This window comes from Bombus huntii, chromosome 11, assembly GCF_024542735.1.
Source record: "Bombus huntii isolate Logan2020A chromosome 11, iyBomHunt1.1, whole genome shotgun sequence".
In the NCBI taxonomy this organism is placed as follows: Eukaryota; Metazoa; Arthropoda; class Insecta; order Hymenoptera; family Apidae; genus Bombus; species Bombus huntii.
Window position 1 is genome coordinate 12586672 of NC_066248.1, and position 17732 is coordinate 12604403.

Sequence of the window (17732 nt, forward strand, 5' to 3'; positions counted from 1 at the left end):
TAAGAAAATATGGACTGACGCGAACATGAGAGGGAATTTATCAGATTAGCATACACTTGCGCTTTTCGTAAGAGTGAGTGGAAAATTCAATTTGCACTTGTAGACGCGATTTAAATGAATGGCTGCCAAGAATGTTGACGTTCATTAATATCCGCTAACGTTCAGGTTCTACTTCACTAATTGTCGCTTACCGTCGAATTTATAATTACCAACCACGTTTCTGGGCGTAGATAATGCTTTGCGATATTTATGAAAAACTTAAATCATTCCGGATGTAATCGCAAAAACCACGTGGGATTGAATGTGTAATAAGGACTCGATTCTTTGTACAAAAAGGTAATTTTATTGTTTTAATACATTGTTTTAATACAAGTATGTAAATTTTTAACGATTTAATCTTCGACAACAAATCATTTCTCTCGAATAAAGTATATATTAGCAGTAAGTAAAAAAATTCGGCAAGCTAATGAAGCTGTTTCATAATTTTTAATTTTTCTCGAGTGGTAATTACAGGTTCCTTGGTACTCTTTCTCGCACTGCAGCCCCGTTAAAACTTCCCAACGACATACCCCGACTACAAACCCGGTTGCAATTATTCAGGCGTTGAATCGATACGACCAACAAAACTGCAACTACGGTGGACTTACTAGCTTTCGTTGCTAGCCATATCATTTAAGGGTTACGAAAAAATATTACGTTTAACAACTGTATATTCTGTATTTCACTTGTAATTAAGAAGTCTCTTTTTATTTTGGAATTTTTATTAACTATTCTCTTCTTCTTACGACGAGGTTTTAGCAATGCTATTCGCCGTACATCGACGTTGGAAGTGCGGTTGATTGAAAAGTGTAACCAGAAATGTTTCTAATCTTAAACCACGTTGTACACGTCGATCAGTCCTTCCCTTTGCCCTTGGTATCCAGATGGGAAACAGCATTTGTGCCAATCGTTGTCGCGTTTAATCGTACACGCTGTCCATCCTAATTATCCACCATATAATCTACTCGTCACCACCGGTCATAACTTCCATAAACTCTAAAACGAGAAATTAGAGTTTATGAGATCACGTGCCGGCTTGCAATCGTGTCGAAATGCACGGAAATCTGTGACATAACCTAGCAGGAATATAACTGCTCAAACTGTGTAACATATGAGAGAACTGATTGCTCGGTAAATAGAGAAGTTTGGTGTATAAACGCGTTTCGTTTTTTCGCCTGAAGTGAAAACGCTTGAACTTGGTAGACGACAAGCTTTAATTAATTGACCAGACTGATGGATTCTTAGCAAACGACGTCGAAGCGTTCCCTATAATTTTCAATGTGCAACACAATTTCCTGCGTTAACTGTTCCTGACGTGGTACAGCTAGGTTTGCGTTGGTAATTAGATTGATTGACACGCTATAAAAATTCTAATTCTAATAAATTCTATGATAACGCCTACCATCGAAGTCAAGCGTTCCTGAACCATCGGCGTCGATCTCCTCGATCATCATGTCCAACTCCTGTGGTGTCAATTTGTCGTCCAGCTCGTGAAGAATGTCACGAAACACTGCGGTTGTTATGTAGCCATTGCCTTCTTTGTCATATAAGCGAAATGCCTCGCGTAACTCCTGTTGCATCGCCTCCGAATCTTCCTCCACTAAGAATCTGGCAGCAAGGGTGCAGAACTCTTCGAATTCCAATTGTCCGGATCCTGTAATAGATGGAGTTTGGTGTGACATGTTGTTAGACTATCATATAAAAATTTTGTTAAATGTCTATGGTATATGTCATTTGATTTTGTTTAAGTTTACTAATTGAGAAATTGTTGAATGATAAAGTTTAGATAGCGATAGATATTTTTACCATCTTCGTCTACTTCTGTAATGATTTCCTTTAGCGTCTTCTCGCTCAACTCGTAGCCCAACATCGTCAATATGGTACCCACCATGTCGGTACCAATGCTACCCTTCTTGTCGTGGTCGAAGGCATCGAAGGCCTTTTTCAGCACTGTAAAATATAGGACTTATTTATTAATAATCGATTGTTTTAACCTTCCATTCGAATAAATGGAAGTGAAATACTTACGAGCAATTTGATCCTTGGTCAGATCATCCTGAAATCACGTATTGTTTTCATTATTCTCACTTGTCATAATATCTTAAAAGAGAACAATAAAGAAAGTAACTCGAAATATACTCAAAAAATGTTATGAGAAAAAATTTTAGAATATTGATAATGTTCAAACGTTGAATCTTTATTCATGACAACGTACCATGTTGATATGATAATCAGATACACGACTTTAAACTCTGCTGTTAACACACGACAGCATCGACGGTTTATCCGGGTATGCACCAGATTCTGGCTGTGGACTTCTGTTTTATGTGGACATTAGGATGATCTGGCACGTGATTGACCGGGTAATATCTACGTAGGAACTCTAGCGGTTTTCAAATTCATCGAGGACACTCCCCACTCTGCATTTCCACGGAAGCGGAGCTTCAATTGTGTGAAATTCGAGGCAACGTACTCAATTTGCTATTCTATCTTGGATCGTTTCATTGCCATTGTCAGATTAACACTGTTTCAAATGGGAGTAACATATAGGTGGCCTTTTTTATATATTGCTCGAATTGAAGTATTATAAATTTAACTACGATATTCCAAATCATGTTTCAGATAGTTTATTTATTCTTTTATTCAATTATTTAAACCCCTGTGAGGTTTCAATCTACATCTACATTTTATTGAAAAAGATTCGTTTTTTCTCGTTACGTATTTGACGTTCATTATAAAGAATTATCAACAATCGTGACTACATAAATATGAAAGTTCCACTGAAATTTAATAAGAGTGAATTTGGTATCACATACAGCTGCCTCGGAAACTAACTATCTTATATTTAAACTTCTAACGGGATCATTAACTTACTTTCCGAGGCGACTGTATATAGAATTTTTTATTTCTCATACGCGTAATTATAGATATCAATTTCCAACAAATCATCGCAATGCTCTTGTTTACCATAATTTTGTAGTAACCTCGATACGTTTCAATTATTTATAATTCAATCCACGCGACGTGAAATTACATCATCGATCGGTATTCGCCATATTTATCGCGACCGTCAGCGTAATAACTCGCCGCAGGGAGAATCCTTTATATTCTGTAAAAGCTTCGTTTCGCAAGAATCTCTCAACCACTAGCCTTTATCGCTAGAGCTTCCGCGACTCTATAACTCGCGATTCATGATCAATGTGTCGAGAAAAAACGGCACGACAATAGACGAAGTTGGCTCATGATGATATCCTGCACAATCTTCGGAGACAATTCGACGTAATAAACGTATCCGTCGTATTCTTAGGAAGCTAATTATACACTCATAATATGCACCTAGAGCTAGCCATTATATTTCGAGGGTATTAGCGCCGGTTTTCATCTTTCACAACACATTGTTCAGTTCCTAGCGAAAATTCCTTGCTCTTTCAACGATCATGACTAACGCGCTCTTTAGCACGGGCTAATTTTAAAACTATATTTACTCGAGGGCACACGTGTTATTACACGAGCGGATTTAAGCATTCCTTATAATATGATTTCGAGGTAACGGTACTTAATTCGATAATGGTAATATTATTGGGTATTGTGTGATATTAAGAACTCGTAAAAGGGACTGAATATTCAACCTAGGATATTCATTTAAATCCAAATAAATGTATACGTCCAAATAAATAAATGGATCTTTAATTGGATTAAGATTTATCGTTAATAGTTTTCTTCTTTATTGGAGAATTGTGCAATCCAAGTGTTAATGGCATTATGTAATTTATAATTCAATTATATACATTATAACAGAGGAAGAAATAAATTACACGAATTGTGTTTGCTATTTTTTTGTACTTTTATTATACATACAATCTTATGTAAATTTCGTTAATCTTAAATGTACGGTTTTACAATTATACTCAATTGTTTATGAGTATTATGACTGTTACAGACGATCGTAGGTTTCGTAGGCAAAGTATAAAGATTAGAAACTCATCTCTAAATATAAGTAATACCTAATTCCATTTCACTAAGCTTCACGCGATCTCTCATCTTCCCTTAGTCGGCATATAATGAGCAAAACTAGAAACTACTTTGCTCGGTGATAATTACGTAGAAACGACAATTTATATCGGTCGATATAAACCTGTTTCCAGATACATACCATGCCTCGCGAGAGACCCGCGAAAACTCATCCGTTTAATCCCAGCATAGATAGAAATACATTTTAGCCGATTGTGAATCCAAAAGCGACCCACACGTCAAAAATACTTTCTCAACTGCATCTACCCTTACTCCTCCCTAATAGACATCACCTACGAACTTTTTACATCATACTTTGCCAACAGTGTCTCGATAAATCGCATATTCCACGTGTGTAGAACAGACGGTAGCCTCGTTTGTATGCGTTTTCGTGGTGACAAACACGAGGGACGACCGCCTCGTGCCAAGCTGATAATTTAGCCTGTCATGACCTCCATGAATTCTGCAACGTGAAACGAACTTTGTTCGACACTGATTTACAAATTCTTAGTGTAACATGATCTCTGTACCGGATTGGTCTAAAATTTCTTTACGATATACCAGGCGAGAGCGATACAGCGCGATTTTAATCCTCGTATATTATTGTTGAGTTATAGATGACTGTAATAATTTATCATATTTTACATTCTCCACAATAGAGATTCGTAATAAAATGAGATTAAATTAGGAGTTGTCTGATACCAGAGTTAAATTAAAGGTTTAAACAGGAACATTTGTTGAAGGTCTTGTACTCAATACGTGTTTTGTAGAAGAAATTTAAATATTGGGAAATGTCTCCAATTTATGTATGTGTTTCGCCTCGGCAAAATGTATATTATAAACTAGCTCTCTATTGCTTTTACAATCGCGCTATATTATTTTCGTTTATGGTAAAACTCCATTTATCTGAACCCTTTTTCTTCTTTTATGTTTTACTTCGCATCGACATCGTGGTCTTTAACGATTATGTTTGATTCGTGTGAGTTAGATTTTGTTGAACACAATGATTTCTTTAAACTAGCTTATTGTATTTCTAATATCGTCTTACATCTTAAGTTTGTCTGGTTTAATGTCATATATATCTTTGAAGCTCCATTCGTTTTGAACTCGTTGAACTCATTGAGTTCGTATAAATTTTCAGATAAGAGTTTAAATAAACGGATTTCTAGTACATTATACGTACCCTCAAAGTCGACCGTTCCTGAACCATCAGCGTCCACCTCATCGATGATCATGTCCAGCTCCTCGGGAGATAGTGCGTCGTCTAGTTCATGAAGAATGTCCCTAAACACATCGGTGGTAATATAACCGTTTCCCTCTCGATCGTACAAGCGGAAAGCTTCGCGTAACTCCTGCTGCATTGCCTCCATATCAGTGTCCTCCTCCATGAATTGGGAGGCCAGGCTACAAAATTCTTGGAAACCAATTTCTCCAGATCCTACGAAACGAAGGCGATCAATATGTTTTACGTTGATTGTTTAATTTCGAAGAATCCAAACATTGTAGTTTGTTAATTTACCAAAAGGGTCGTATTCAGAAATGGTCAAATGCAATTGATCGGTTGGTATTCTCATACCCATCATTCCAAGAATGGTACCGACCGAGTCGGTGCTGATGATTCCCTTTTTGTCAGGATCGAATGCATCGAATCCCATTTTCAGTTCTGCGAGGTTGAAAATTTTAGAAAACAGGAAAGTAACTTTATATCGTAAGATTTGAAAAAGTTGGATGCAATAAAAAAATTGACTATGCTATGCTATGAAATCGACACTCACGTGAAATTTGATCCTTGCTAAGTTGAATGTCATCCTAGAAAAGTGAAAAATCGATTCACATTTATTAAAACCTCATTTACTAATTATAATATATACTGGAAATTAGTATTTTCAACTAAATAAGAGATCACCCAAACTTTGTCGCACTATATCAAAAAAATGATCGATCTTCATAATTACATATCACTATATCACGTAATGAAACGTTCTTTAATCTGTTATTAAATTTAATAGTTGGATAGCTCGCGTTCAACGATCCCTTTGATAATTACCATTATGTCGGTGATTCGATATATTAACGATTATGTTCGTCCGAACTAATCACAATTATAACAGAAGCAAATGATTAACAGTTCCCGTCTGAGCAATCGCTTCTGAAGAACTTACTGTGCCGATGAAAATGTCACACTGAGCCTTAGTAAACTAATTAGTAGAGCTACACAGACGCAATCTCACATTCTTATTAGCGTCGATAGACAATCACCAATCATTTGACGACCTAAAGACACTATAAAAAGATTCTTAATCGGGACCCTTTCATGGTTTGCACTTTGCGAAACGTATAGTCTGGTGGCGCAACCAGTGAATGACAAACTACATCGGCGTTTAAATCGATTGTTCTTTCCTTATTGTTTCATCTTGTTTACATGTTATTAATAACACATATACTTTGCCAATATTAATCTTCCTAATTTATCTTTCCACATTTGATTTGTGGAATCATTGAAATTTACATTTATATGATTTTTGTATTTTAAATCAAGATTCATATTATCCAATATCTTTGTCGTTGTCTTTTCCTGCTAGAGGATATAACGTAGAAGCTAATCAAATAATTTCTTTTATAATTAAGAGATTGAAAAAGTGGAATTGAAAAATTGCGAAAAGGAGAAAAAAAAATCCTCCTACATTATGATCAGTAGATTATGGCTGTTAATGTTAATTCATATCTGTATGAACACACTTAAAGAAATGGAACATAAACATTATAGGAACTCATTTCATCCCCTAAATATCATGTATGTATAGTGAATATAATACTTTACCTTAGGTATTTCGTATATTTTCGTAGAATATCATGCATTCCAATCATTTCTGCATCGTATAAAATAGGCAAACATTCGCAGTACAGTAATGACAATTTTCTATCAAGGATATATAAGATATAAAAATAAAATAAATATACAAATTTATTAACATATATAATAGAATCAGTATATATCAAATTAATTGAATATAAATATCACAATAATTCATCAAATATTTGTATTTCATACATTAATTCTAATGTCAAAAAAAAAAAAAAAAAAAATGTCGAAAGGATGAGATTCACTCGGAGTAGAGATAAACTAGCGTAAAGACAATAGAAAATGTATTCAATCGTGGTTCATCATCATGGTCGATTTATCACAAAGGGAGAAATGAGACGTGTTAGGTATGGTGTTACATCATTTGGCAATGTCAAGCTCACGCAAATCCGGAACTGCCATTGGCAGTGCACGTAGAAAGCTAGTGACGTGTCATTGCGTATAGCCGGTCATTTCCACGGCACTCGGTGGGCGAACACGCAAACAGTTATACTGATTGCAGCGTGCTCCAACAGTACAGTGGTTTGATATTGGCATTGCGTCCTTTTAGAGAATTGCAGTGGATTGCCAGCCACTCGTGGCAGTAAAAAAGCTCGAGCTGGCAGCCGCTTCTAAGAAGCAGACACGAAGCTGACTGACCTCCTTAGCCAATCAGGTAGAGCTTCGACGTGCTACGCCGAACTACTGACCTAATCATCAAAAATAAACGACAGAGACTGGCCAATGATAATAATCGACGTTAGAACAAACATTTTTGCAATGATACAAGGAACGATAATAGAACGAAACACGTTTCGTAAATTAAACTAAAATTTTATTTATGATATATATATATATATATATATATATATATATATATTTTACATATATTTACATATATATATTTTCAATTATCGACATCTTTTAGTGGTTCAATCTTCTTGTTTATACATGATCACTGAAATTGACATTGACACGCGTACCTCTCGGCCGGCAGCCAAATTTTACAGAATTCGATCCAATGAGAAGAGATTCAACTGTGTAACTTCACATTGCAAAATATGTAGTATGTGTCAGTAAACGACTTTGAAATCATTACTCAATTGTTGTAAAATGGCTAATGATCTAGTAGGCATCAGGTATTACGGAATTTAAGTTAAAAACTTCATAATCACGGTCGTCCTTTGTATCTATTCCCCAAGAAACGGAAGGAATTAAGTTGGAAGGATGTGGTGGTAATGGAGGAGCAATTGATTTCTGTTTCTCCAGCTCGCTCTTCAGTTTCCAAAAAGCTAGTTGCGACTCTATTGTCTCAACCTCTGACACGTAACTATTTCTGTCGCTTTGAGAGCTTGTTCTAGATATTCTCGATCTTCGAGGAAGCAGCATTCTCTCCGGAGGCAAAGGCGTAACGTAGCCATCCTCGTAAAGCTTGCTAACGTAAGAAACAGAGATTGATTTTCTCTGTTTCTCCTCATCCATATCGACGCCCTTTGGAAGCACAATGGCGTCCACGTTCCTGCGTTTCACCAACATGATCCGTTTGTTACCGCGAAGCAATGTTGGGTATCGCCTTATCAGCAGGAACGAGAGGAAAGCACCGACGAAGAACAGTAGAATTAACGACGATATCAATAGAGGGAAGACCAAGCTCTTGTCTGCGTTCGTCAACCAGGTCCTGTACTCGTAAGTGGGCCTAGTAGTTACAGCCAAACAGTTCAACGGTGATACGTTGTCTCCGTTATCGTCAAGCAAACAGATAGTATACGTTGCCTGCGAATCGATATTCTGCAGCAGATAAGAGTACTTCACATTTTTTGCACAGCCGAGCGAGCTGTCGACGTTATTGTTGTCGAACCAGAGCAGCGTGATTTTTTTGTTCAGGTCGGGCAGATTCACGAGTATGCTGCGGTCTGAGACCTTCGAGACATAGAAATGGGGAAATCGCGGAGGAAACTGAAGAACATCGGTGGATAAAAGTTTGCGTGTATTAGCAGTTTGTATATATGTATAGGTGAGACTGCAATTTACGTGGACCATCCTATTGGTTGTATCTGGTGTCTGGGTGGTTTGATTGTTTATACCTTTAGTCGGAGTAATAGTAGTAGTTTGGATCCAATCGTGTTTAGTAGATTTAAGTGTCGTGGTGGATATGGTGGAATTGATGGTTGACTGAGAACAGAAATCCACTGTCGTAAATGGCTTCCCGGCTTTTTCCTGAGGCGTCTTACAAATTGGAATTTTTCTATCCGAATTTACTACATTCGACTGGTCCATACAGATATACTGATTTTGCATGAAATCCTGTAACCATTTTAAACTACAATCGCAGTGCCAAGGATTGTCGTACATAAACATACCAAAGCATTTATTCGAATCAACCACGTGGTCTAGCAGTCCCTGTGGTAACGAGACAATATTGTTGCTGTACAGCGTTATTTGCAATATGGATGAAGCTATCGGTTGCAAAGTATCTTGTGACACTGTCTCAATGTTCGAGGCGTGCAGATAAAGCGATTTCACCATTGGCACACCGACGAACAATTCAGCATCGATCACGGATATGGAGTTCCCCCATAAAGACAATAATTCAAGCTTTGACAACGCGTTTCCGCCCGTTATGTTTCGAAGCACCTTTCGATCGTCGATGGCTTGGCGCAGGTCCAGCGTGGTCAAAGAACCCGCCACCTCTTCGAGCAAATTAAATTCAGCCGACTTGACGATATTTTCGTTAATACTCAACACCTCTAACATTTTAAGGTGACGGAACATCGCCTTGCGCAAAGAGACGAGTTCGTTGTTGATCATAGAGATCTTCTTCGTCTGTTCATAAATGGACGACGAAAACGCGTTATCCTCTATTTTGCTGAGGAAGCAACGCTCGAACGTCAACTCTTCGATCGACAAGTTGGTGCACAGCCAATTCTTCCGAAGCATGTTCTCGGGGAATTTGCATTTGATAAGTGACAATTTCACGGATGTTGTATCCTTGCAGATAGCCTACACGAAATATATAATATACGATAAACTAGTTGATACGTCATTTGGGCTAACAAGACAGAAATATTGCTTTCGTTGTTGTTTTTATTAAATACCTTGAAATTGTTCTCGATGAACTCTGACACCACTGTTCCAGAATCTTGCGGGATAGACGAACAGGTTATTGTATTACATGATGGACCAGTTTGACAATAGGTCTTACCAGTTTTGTGTTGCATAGTGTCATTCAAACTGTGTTGGGACAATGTTGAATTTTCCTTTATAGCGCTATTTAGATCTTGGATGAAAACGTTGTTCTCCATTATCTTATAATCCATCGTATCCCAAAATATGTAGCACAAGCAGAATAAAAGTGCAATTACTCCAAACAACGAAACGGGCACTAGAAGCTTTCGCCATCCTAAACTGTATTCGTTAATGCGTTAAATAATTATTAATTAAATAATTATGCGTTAAAAATTATTCACGAATAGGAATGAATTGTTATTATTCATTAATGAATGATGAATATGAAGATTTGTTGTATAATACCTCAGTAAATCCTGAGATCTGGAAACCAAGGTGGAGGATATTTGTAATTTTTTAGCGAACATGTCGATACTGCACTGCGAAACGATAGTCGTGACTATGTGACGAATCTAGAAACATAATCCAATTGTATTAGGACGCATGGCAATCGTATCTACGTTTCGAATTGATTAATTTTATCACACGCATTATTAGATATATTTGAACTGGGACTTTTAGGGAAAAAGGTTGCACAAATTATCAACTATCCTTTTCAATTGCTCGCTAATTTGATAGTTTACTAATCAAATAATTTTTAACAAGTTGCCATTATCGCAGCAGATACGTCGAAATAGATAAAATATAAATTGATTTAGGATCTATTATGGAAAGCTTCCATCAAGCACATGTGGAAGGTAAGAGCCGCTTCGCATTCGTCGTCTGTTCCTCCAACTAAAACAAAGAGATACAAATTATTTTTAAGATTTTCACTATGATAAAATATGAATTATTATTACAGAATAAATATACTTACGCGAATCTGCACATGTTTGCAAGGCATTAGCGAAAAACGGATTGGCGTCTATGTGACCGTGATGCATTCCGTGCATACGATCTATCATTGTTTGTACATTCATAGTAGATCCTGACATCTGAAGTATAAATGAATCAGAAAACGTGTTAATTTCTTGGTTATATTTATATATAAAATTATTTTTACGTCGCCATGTTGTTGGAAGGCGCAAGCTAAGAAACATCCGATATTTCTGAAGTCTTCTCTATTGCTGTCTAGTAATTTGATTGTCTCAACCGGTGAACTATCAAGTATCATCAATTCTTCTGTAATTTTTTTAATGATTTTGTTATAAATGTAATAATTGTTTCACTTATGATAATTAACTCACTAGTTGTTATGTTTTCACGATCCATACAATCATGTATTATTTCGGGAGGAAAAGGTGGACGTTTCGCGTGTGACACAATTACATTTTGACTGAAAAGACCCTGAAGTAGATAACTTTGAATATTTTGAAACGACAGACATCGTATTGTTTATACTGTTTGAAAATAGGATATATTTATTCTTACGCAATAGAGGATAAACGAAGCAAGAAATGCTGAATTCTTCATGTTTCAAAACTTATGTTGAATCTCCTCGCGAAGTAAGGAACCGACTAAACTAATTGTAGGATTGTTAGCGTTACCTTTTATACGTTCACTTTTAAGTATTTTGCCTTTAAATACTTATGTGTTTGACAATATGTACGTGACAACCGTGTTAGATTTGTATCAGAAGAGATAATTACAACGATTTTGTACAATGCATGTGCTTACACTTGCCACGTATAATTGCAATAGTTGATTGTGGTTATATAATCTGTAATAAACGTCGAAGGAATTATTCACGGTGAATAAAAAACATCAACGAGTTAAATATGGTTTCTGACTATCCAGAGATCAAGTAGAATTTTCATAAAAAGGGATATGAAAGAAATATTATATAAATCTGTATATATTTTTCTTTCGATAATAAAGTATAGTAAGCAGACAATTGCATACTTGAGTCATCGTCTAATTCTCCGCGTTTTAATCCGTGGATATACAATACAAAATATGTCCATCGATAATATCAAATTCTTGTATAAAGGCAGTTTAAAACGCAGTCAGAAGTACAGTGGCTTACGAAAGTATTTGGATCCTTACATAAAATGTTCTGCAGTTTTATTAGCGCTATAATGAAATATATCATAATTATATTCGTAAAATTTGAAATGAATCTGAAAATGCACATAGAAGTTATAAGATATTTATTACTAACATATACATATACATATAAAAATGAATGTTTATCTTGTCCCACTGAATATTGATTCTCACTAGTACAATAAATACTTGACTGTCTAAATATTTTTGTAATCTGTGCGAACTATACGTTTATATTCGGTATCATGCAGCAGTAACGTGTGTGTACATTTTCAGATTTATTTCAAGCTTTACTAGCACCATCATGATGCTCGAGTTTCATTACAGAGCTAACGAAATTTCAAAATTTTTCATACAACTCACAAATATATTCATAAAATGTATCTACATGAGTTCGAATATTTTCGTTAGCTATTGCAATATGTGAGGACACATTGTTTAGAAACGAGACTATCGTCACATCAACTCTTGAATGTAGGAATTTGGTATACTGGTATACAATACTTTTATTAAAACACAGTTACACTTTTGTTAGAAATACAGATTGATCTTGCTTCATTTGAAGAGTGAGTCCTGTGAATAAAAAAGGGATCTTGTGAACGAATCAGAATAAACTAATGTAGCAGAAAATATACCGGTTCTGACCCCATTACTGTTGTATTTCATACACACTTGCAAGCGTTATAAAACGACACGTTCTCTCGTTCTTCCGTAATTTCCTCGTCGACGGTGTTCGCTAACGGCCTGCCCCGAGTTTCCGGCAAAATCGAACATAGTATACTTGCTATTAAAGCTAAGCCGCCGCAAAGAGTCGTTGGTCCCCACCATACAACAGCTCCTAATAAATCAGCGACATAAGGCGCGGCTACACTTCCGACATGCGACATCGCAGAATTCGTACCAACCGCGGAGTTTCTGCAGACCTGTTTCGAAGCAAAATAATTTAGAGCTATCATTAATGTCATCATTTCAAACTTTACCAATATGATAATCATGATAGTCTAGTCTTGGTAACAGTGCTAATGAAATTTCAGGTGTTCCAAAAACACACATAATACATATATTTATTGAACTTGTCTAGAAATATCCAAAAGGTAGATTAAATAGTAAAAATTACGAAAATGTCTATCATAATATTTAGCGAGTAATTTTTATTGAAATAGTTGGATATAGTTAAAAGTATATTTGATGCAGTTTATTTATTAACGCTAGAACTATTGGCGACCAAAATATAGAACTCGCGTGAATGAAATTGTAGAATAATCAAACTTTTATCTACATACTTAAAAATACAAAATATCATTTAGATCCCGTAAAATGGAAATTTGTAAAGTGTTTTTGAAAAAATTGTAGAATTGCTCATTTTATTGTAGATTGCTTTTATTTATGCTTACTATTTATGCTTACCGTGGGGAAAAGTTCCGAGCTATATAGAATAACGATGCCATAAGCAGCTGACGCGCTGAATCTACCAATTAAGGATACGGTCATAATTACATCGCTTTCAGTCGTTGGAATTGCGAGAATACAGAGTAGACATAACGTAGCTATGACATATAAACTTGCGCTTCCTGGACGTCGTCCCATAATCATTAGAATCGGTGTCGGTATCAAATAAGCTGGTATTTCGGTTAGACCCATTACCAACACGTAAATGTACCGATTTGTTGAGAAATTGTTCACATTTAACGCTGAAAGAATTGATAAAATATATTTTAAGCTTTAAGCTTTAGAACAGTTTACACGAATTCTATTTATTTGAACAAAATTTTTACTAAATGAACTCTTGTTGATTAAATCTATTTTTTTTATGTGAACTGCTATTATATATACAAAGAAATTCTAAGTAGTGGAGAGAATCACTACACTCTCATTATACATATAAAATTCAATTATATAAACTATCTCCCCTTCGATAAGTTACTATAAACAGAGTTCTACTATAAAAGTATAATTCTTTTAGATATTATAGTAGTAGGCGGAAACAGGAATAAATTTCGATCATTCGATTACCTAACGCGTAATAAGTCAGAGAAGCTGTCATCCAAGTAAAATTCGTGATAAGAATCCTCTTTCGTAATTCACTATTGCTAAGAAGCACCCAAAATCCTTTGATACTTTTATGCAATCCTTCTTTGGAATCCTTCGATTCTTGTTTTAACTCTTGTATTCGTATGGTTGGTGTCAATGACGTGCTCATTTCTGCATCAGGACTTCCTTTAGATGCTCTATCGATTAAACTCTTCGCCTCCTGTCGACGATTGTGAGCTATCAGCCATCGTGGAGATTCTGGCATAAGCCTGCAACAGTTGCAAACTACAGTTGTTCTACATATCTGCTCATTAAAATGATTTATCATAATAAGTTCCCTGAATTCTTTTAAAGATACAAACAGTATTTCTCTGAATTCAGTTTTTAATCCTATAATTCAAACAAGATTATGTCGTGAAGCAAGTTCCCTGAATTCTTTTAAAGATACAAACAGTATTTCTCTGAATTCAGTTTTTAATCCTATAATTCAAACAAGATTATGTCGTGAAGCAATTTCGGATAACAAACTGCTTGATCTCAGTCTCTTTGAGAAACTTCACATTACACAAAAGCAAACTTACCACAAATGTATTAGCAAAAGCAAAGCCGGCAAAGATATTGCTAATTGAATATATCTCCATTCGTGTAGCAAATAAGCTACACCTGGCACAATTACTATCCCTGTGGCATAGCCAACGTTGTAAGCAATTCCCATCCATTGTCTGTGTTTTTCATTCGCTACCTCTGTGACTGTATAACAAATAGGCTAATATATAATAATAATTAACGACCCAATAAATCAACTAATAAATATCAACCTTTAATTCATTAGTAATATTTAATTTTAATATTAATTTTGATAGCTATTGCAGCTTCCAAGGACAGAAATTTCTATAAATACAAATTGATTTAAAATCACATCGATATCACATTACTATGTGTTTCATAGTTATAATATTATCAATTTATAGATTACTCACGTGTTGTGAAAGACGAATACTGTATGGCTGCATGACTAGCACCGTTAACTACTCTCGAGATTATAAAACCCCAATACCACGGCACGATCGCACCAGCTGGACCAGAGGTGATTAACATTATTATTCCAATAACGTAACAGATTTTTCGCCCATATTTATCTGCGATGACTCCGAACAAAGCGCTACCCAATAATTTTCCAAGGGACAAAGCCATGTGCGTGCTCGAACGGGCCGCGGTTTTGTCGCACACCAAATCCCACTAAAATTAATAATAAAGTCGATTATTCATAATTTCTCATTATAATCAAGTCACTGGTTATCCTATCTACATAAAAGTTCTTACTGGAATGCAACATACTCTTTTATAAAATAAGATCTTTTGAAATATTGTCTGAGAAAAATAATTATAAAAAAAAGTATAAAAAACGTATAAAAAAAATCCAGTTCTTTTAGTTTTGCCTACAAAAACTCCAGTTTTCCAATTTTGCCTATAAAAAATTCCAGGATACGACAAAAAATTCAAAAAATTTGGAAATAAGACTTCGAAAATTTGTTTTTCGGCGAAGCAAGCTTCCTCATCCATTTTTCTCGCAAGTAAGTATATTATAATCATAACTTTTATTTTTAAAGGTAATTGATTACAATTTCAATACTATTGAAGGATATTGTGTGTTATGAATGAAATATATATTCATTCAAGAAAATCGTTATTCCTTTAAGAATTTTAACGTGCTCCGAATTTTTGAGCGGGAGTGAATCGATACTAACAGATGTCGCCGTGAGTATTGGGCACGATGGAAACGACTTTCTGGCAAGGATAAGGGAACTTTAAGGAAATTGGATTTTAAGTAACTTCGGATAATAGTGTTACGACTTACGGCTATATCTAATTAGTGAAATGTGATACTCACATCTTGCACGAGAGAAGTTCCATCGATATCATTTGCGAAACTCCTTACTTCACAGGAAATCGACTTAGGTAGAGGATTCGACATTTTATATTCTAACGCTTTCTCGAATCCAATATACGCAAAGTCTTCATAATTATAATCGTACATAGTACATGAAGTGGTCGATGAGATGTTTCTTATTTCTTCGTCCGTCCAATTCGCGGCAGTCAAACTTGGTATTGCACACCAATGTGTGGGAGTCTGTGAAACATAATTCTTATTCATCTAATCATATATGTATATTTTTATATAGAATCCTATCACTTTTTTATTCCAGGACTATGATCGCTATATAATATTTTTTTTATTAATATGGTACAGTGGCTATAAGAAGTATTGGCATGTCATTATATTTATTATAATATTTAAATACTAATTGATTAAGTTTGATTACTTGTTAATTGTTACCGTACCACTTTTAGTATTTGGTACTTTGATATGATTACTAAAATTTGAGACGTATATAGAACTTGATAAAAAGACTTTTCGTTGAAAAATAATGATATGTGCGAATAGTTTTTGTAGTTACTAAGTGTAAGTTAAGTTTACTTCGGCAATAAAGATATAAGACATGGAGTGCATCCCATTGAATATCGTCGGTGTCAGTGTAAAAATGAATATTATCCATAAAAAGCTGGACCCATATCCGAGTTTATCAAGCGCTTCGAGCAGCGGATCCGTGTCTTTCATTCTTCCTCTATCATTACCTCCATTGGCGGGCATGTTTTCTCTAGAAATCATACGAAGGTAAATAATTTCATACTTTTGGAAAACAGGCATCGACAAATTTGTTATGATTATAATCAATGTGTTTTTGTACGCAACATTTATAAAATACGATTTTGAAAAAAGTTACAAACCGTCATTTAATTTTCTAATCAAATCTATAAGAAAATATGAAGAAGAAATTATTAACGATTATATTCACTGCAACATCGATCACACCATAAATACAATCAATAGTCGCTCATTTTTTAATCATAAAATCAACTAACTGCCACTCATAGTTCTATATTGTATCTCATTATTCTCTCATTTTTCACAAACTTTTGTCAATATGTAGTACTTTTTTTATGACACTGTCACATTGCAATTATTTTCATCGTATTTTCACTCTGATAAGCATACTATATTACTTCGAATAACAACAATTCGATCGCGTAAGTTTAAATGGATCACACTATCCGCTTGTCGATTTACGCTCACCAATTTCGCAATTGGTTAATTACCAATACAATTTCGGACAAATTTTTCAACGTTTCTTGGATCGAAGGTCTCCGTACGATCGTATACCAGCGACTGACAATTGACAGCTGTTTCCTCCGCCACGTATCGAGATAAGCAAGTTTCTAAACAGGTATAGGTATAGCGACATTATGTATGTCGATACCGATGTCCATTTTGTGATAATGATAATCTCAGCTGATTTACTTACATGTGTAAGTGTCTTCGTATTCTAAATAGTATTTTGTTATGCTATAAGTTTATAATTCTTTCGACAATTTTGTATAATTTAGCATTATTTCCTGTTCCTTTATCAAAAACGTTTTCAGACTTCTTCATAACAGATTTCTTAATTTTAGTTTTTTTTTTTTTTTGTTATAGAGTTCTATTTTATCGAAGTTGAATATTAGCTGTACAGATTTTTGGATTTAGTAGAACTTAAAA

At 35.1% G+C, this 17732-nt stretch overlaps 5 protein-coding genes across 9 annotated transcripts; all 5 read right to left on the bottom strand.

The window, feature by feature from the left end:
• Window positions 1–320: 320 nt before the first annotated feature.
• On the bottom strand, window positions 321–2417 carry LOC126871162 (troponin C, isoallergen Bla g 6.0201-like). Its single transcript, XM_050629643.1, has 5 exons — window positions 2255–2417; window positions 2068–2095; window positions 1846–1989; window positions 1442–1693; window positions 321–1035 (listed from the first exon to the last, which is right to left on the bottom strand). The coding sequence occupies exons 1-5, from the start codon at window positions 2255–2257 to the stop codon at window positions 1001–1003; spliced, it is 462 nt and encodes a 153-aa protein (XP_050485600.1). The 5' UTR covers window positions 2258–2417; the 3' UTR covers window positions 321–1000.
• A 1442-nt stretch (window positions 2418–3859) lies between these two features.
• Window positions 3860–6389, bottom strand: LOC126871161 (troponin C, isoallergen Bla g 6.0101-like). Of its 2 annotated transcripts, none has more exons than XM_050629642.1 (5): window positions 6282–6389; window positions 5826–5859; window positions 5570–5713; window positions 5234–5488; window positions 3860–4513 (listed from the first exon to the last, which is right to left on the bottom strand). In XM_050629642.1, the coding sequence occupies exons 3-5, from the start codon at window positions 5703–5705 to the stop codon at window positions 4488–4490; spliced, it is 417 nt and encodes a 138-aa protein (XP_050485599.1). In that variant the 5' UTR covers window positions 5706–5713; window positions 5826–5859; window positions 6282–6389; the 3' UTR covers window positions 3860–4487. The 2 variants fall into 2 exon arrangements, with proteins under 2 accessions (XP_050485599.1, XP_050485598.1); XM_050629641.1 differs by lacking the exon at window positions 6282–6389 and adding an exon at window positions 6098–6275.
• Window positions 6390–7763: 1374 nt separating this feature from the next.
• LOC126871149 (leucine-rich repeat transmembrane protein FLRT3-like) lies at window positions 7764–12430 on the bottom strand. Of its 3 annotated transcripts, none has more exons than XM_050629618.1 (7): window positions 11489–12430; window positions 11305–11404; window positions 11121–11239; window positions 10935–11052; window positions 10424–10852; window positions 9988–10297; window positions 7764–9892 (listed from the first exon to the last, which is right to left on the bottom strand). In XM_050629618.1, exons 5-7 carry the CDS (start codon window positions 10483–10485, stop codon window positions 8018–8020), a joined length of 2247 nt encoding a protein of 748 aa, XP_050485575.1. In that variant the 5' UTR covers window positions 10486–10852; window positions 10935–11052; window positions 11121–11239; window positions 11305–11404; window positions 11489–12430; the 3' UTR covers window positions 7764–8017. The 3 variants fall into 3 exon arrangements, with proteins under 3 accessions (XP_050485575.1, XP_050485576.1, XP_050485574.1); XM_050629619.1 differs by having other exon boundaries at window positions 9988–10031; window positions 10095–10297; window positions 11305–12430; XM_050629617.1 differs by having other exon boundaries at window positions 11305–12430.
• Window positions 10773–11530, bottom strand: LOC126871316 (uncharacterized). Its single transcript, XM_050629952.1, has 5 exons — window positions 11489–11530; window positions 11305–11404; window positions 11121–11239; window positions 10935–11052; window positions 10773–10852 (listed from the first exon to the last, which is right to left on the bottom strand). The coding sequence occupies exons 1-5, from the start codon at window positions 11528–11530 to the stop codon at window positions 10773–10775; spliced, it is 459 nt and encodes a 152-aa protein (XP_050485909.1).
• Window positions 12431–12584: 154 nt separating the features above from the next.
• Window positions 12585–17139, bottom strand: LOC126871152 (organic cation transporter protein-like). Of its 2 annotated transcripts, XM_050629628.1 has the most exons (9): window positions 16925–17139; window positions 16614–16794; window positions 16026–16265; window positions 15115–15373; window positions 14716–14884; window positions 14117–14403; window positions 13511–13794; window positions 12776–13026; window positions 12585–12676 (listed from the first exon to the last, which is right to left on the bottom strand). In XM_050629628.1, the coding sequence occupies exons 2-9, from the start codon at window positions 16785–16787 to the stop codon at window positions 12613–12615; spliced, it is 1728 nt and encodes a 575-aa protein (XP_050485585.1). In that variant the 5' UTR covers window positions 16788–16794; window positions 16925–17139; the 3' UTR covers window positions 12585–12612. The 2 variants fall into 2 exon arrangements, with proteins under 2 accessions (XP_050485585.1, XP_050485584.1); XM_050629627.1 differs by having other exon boundaries at window positions 16614–17139.
• Window positions 17140–17732: the final 593 nt, after the last annotated feature.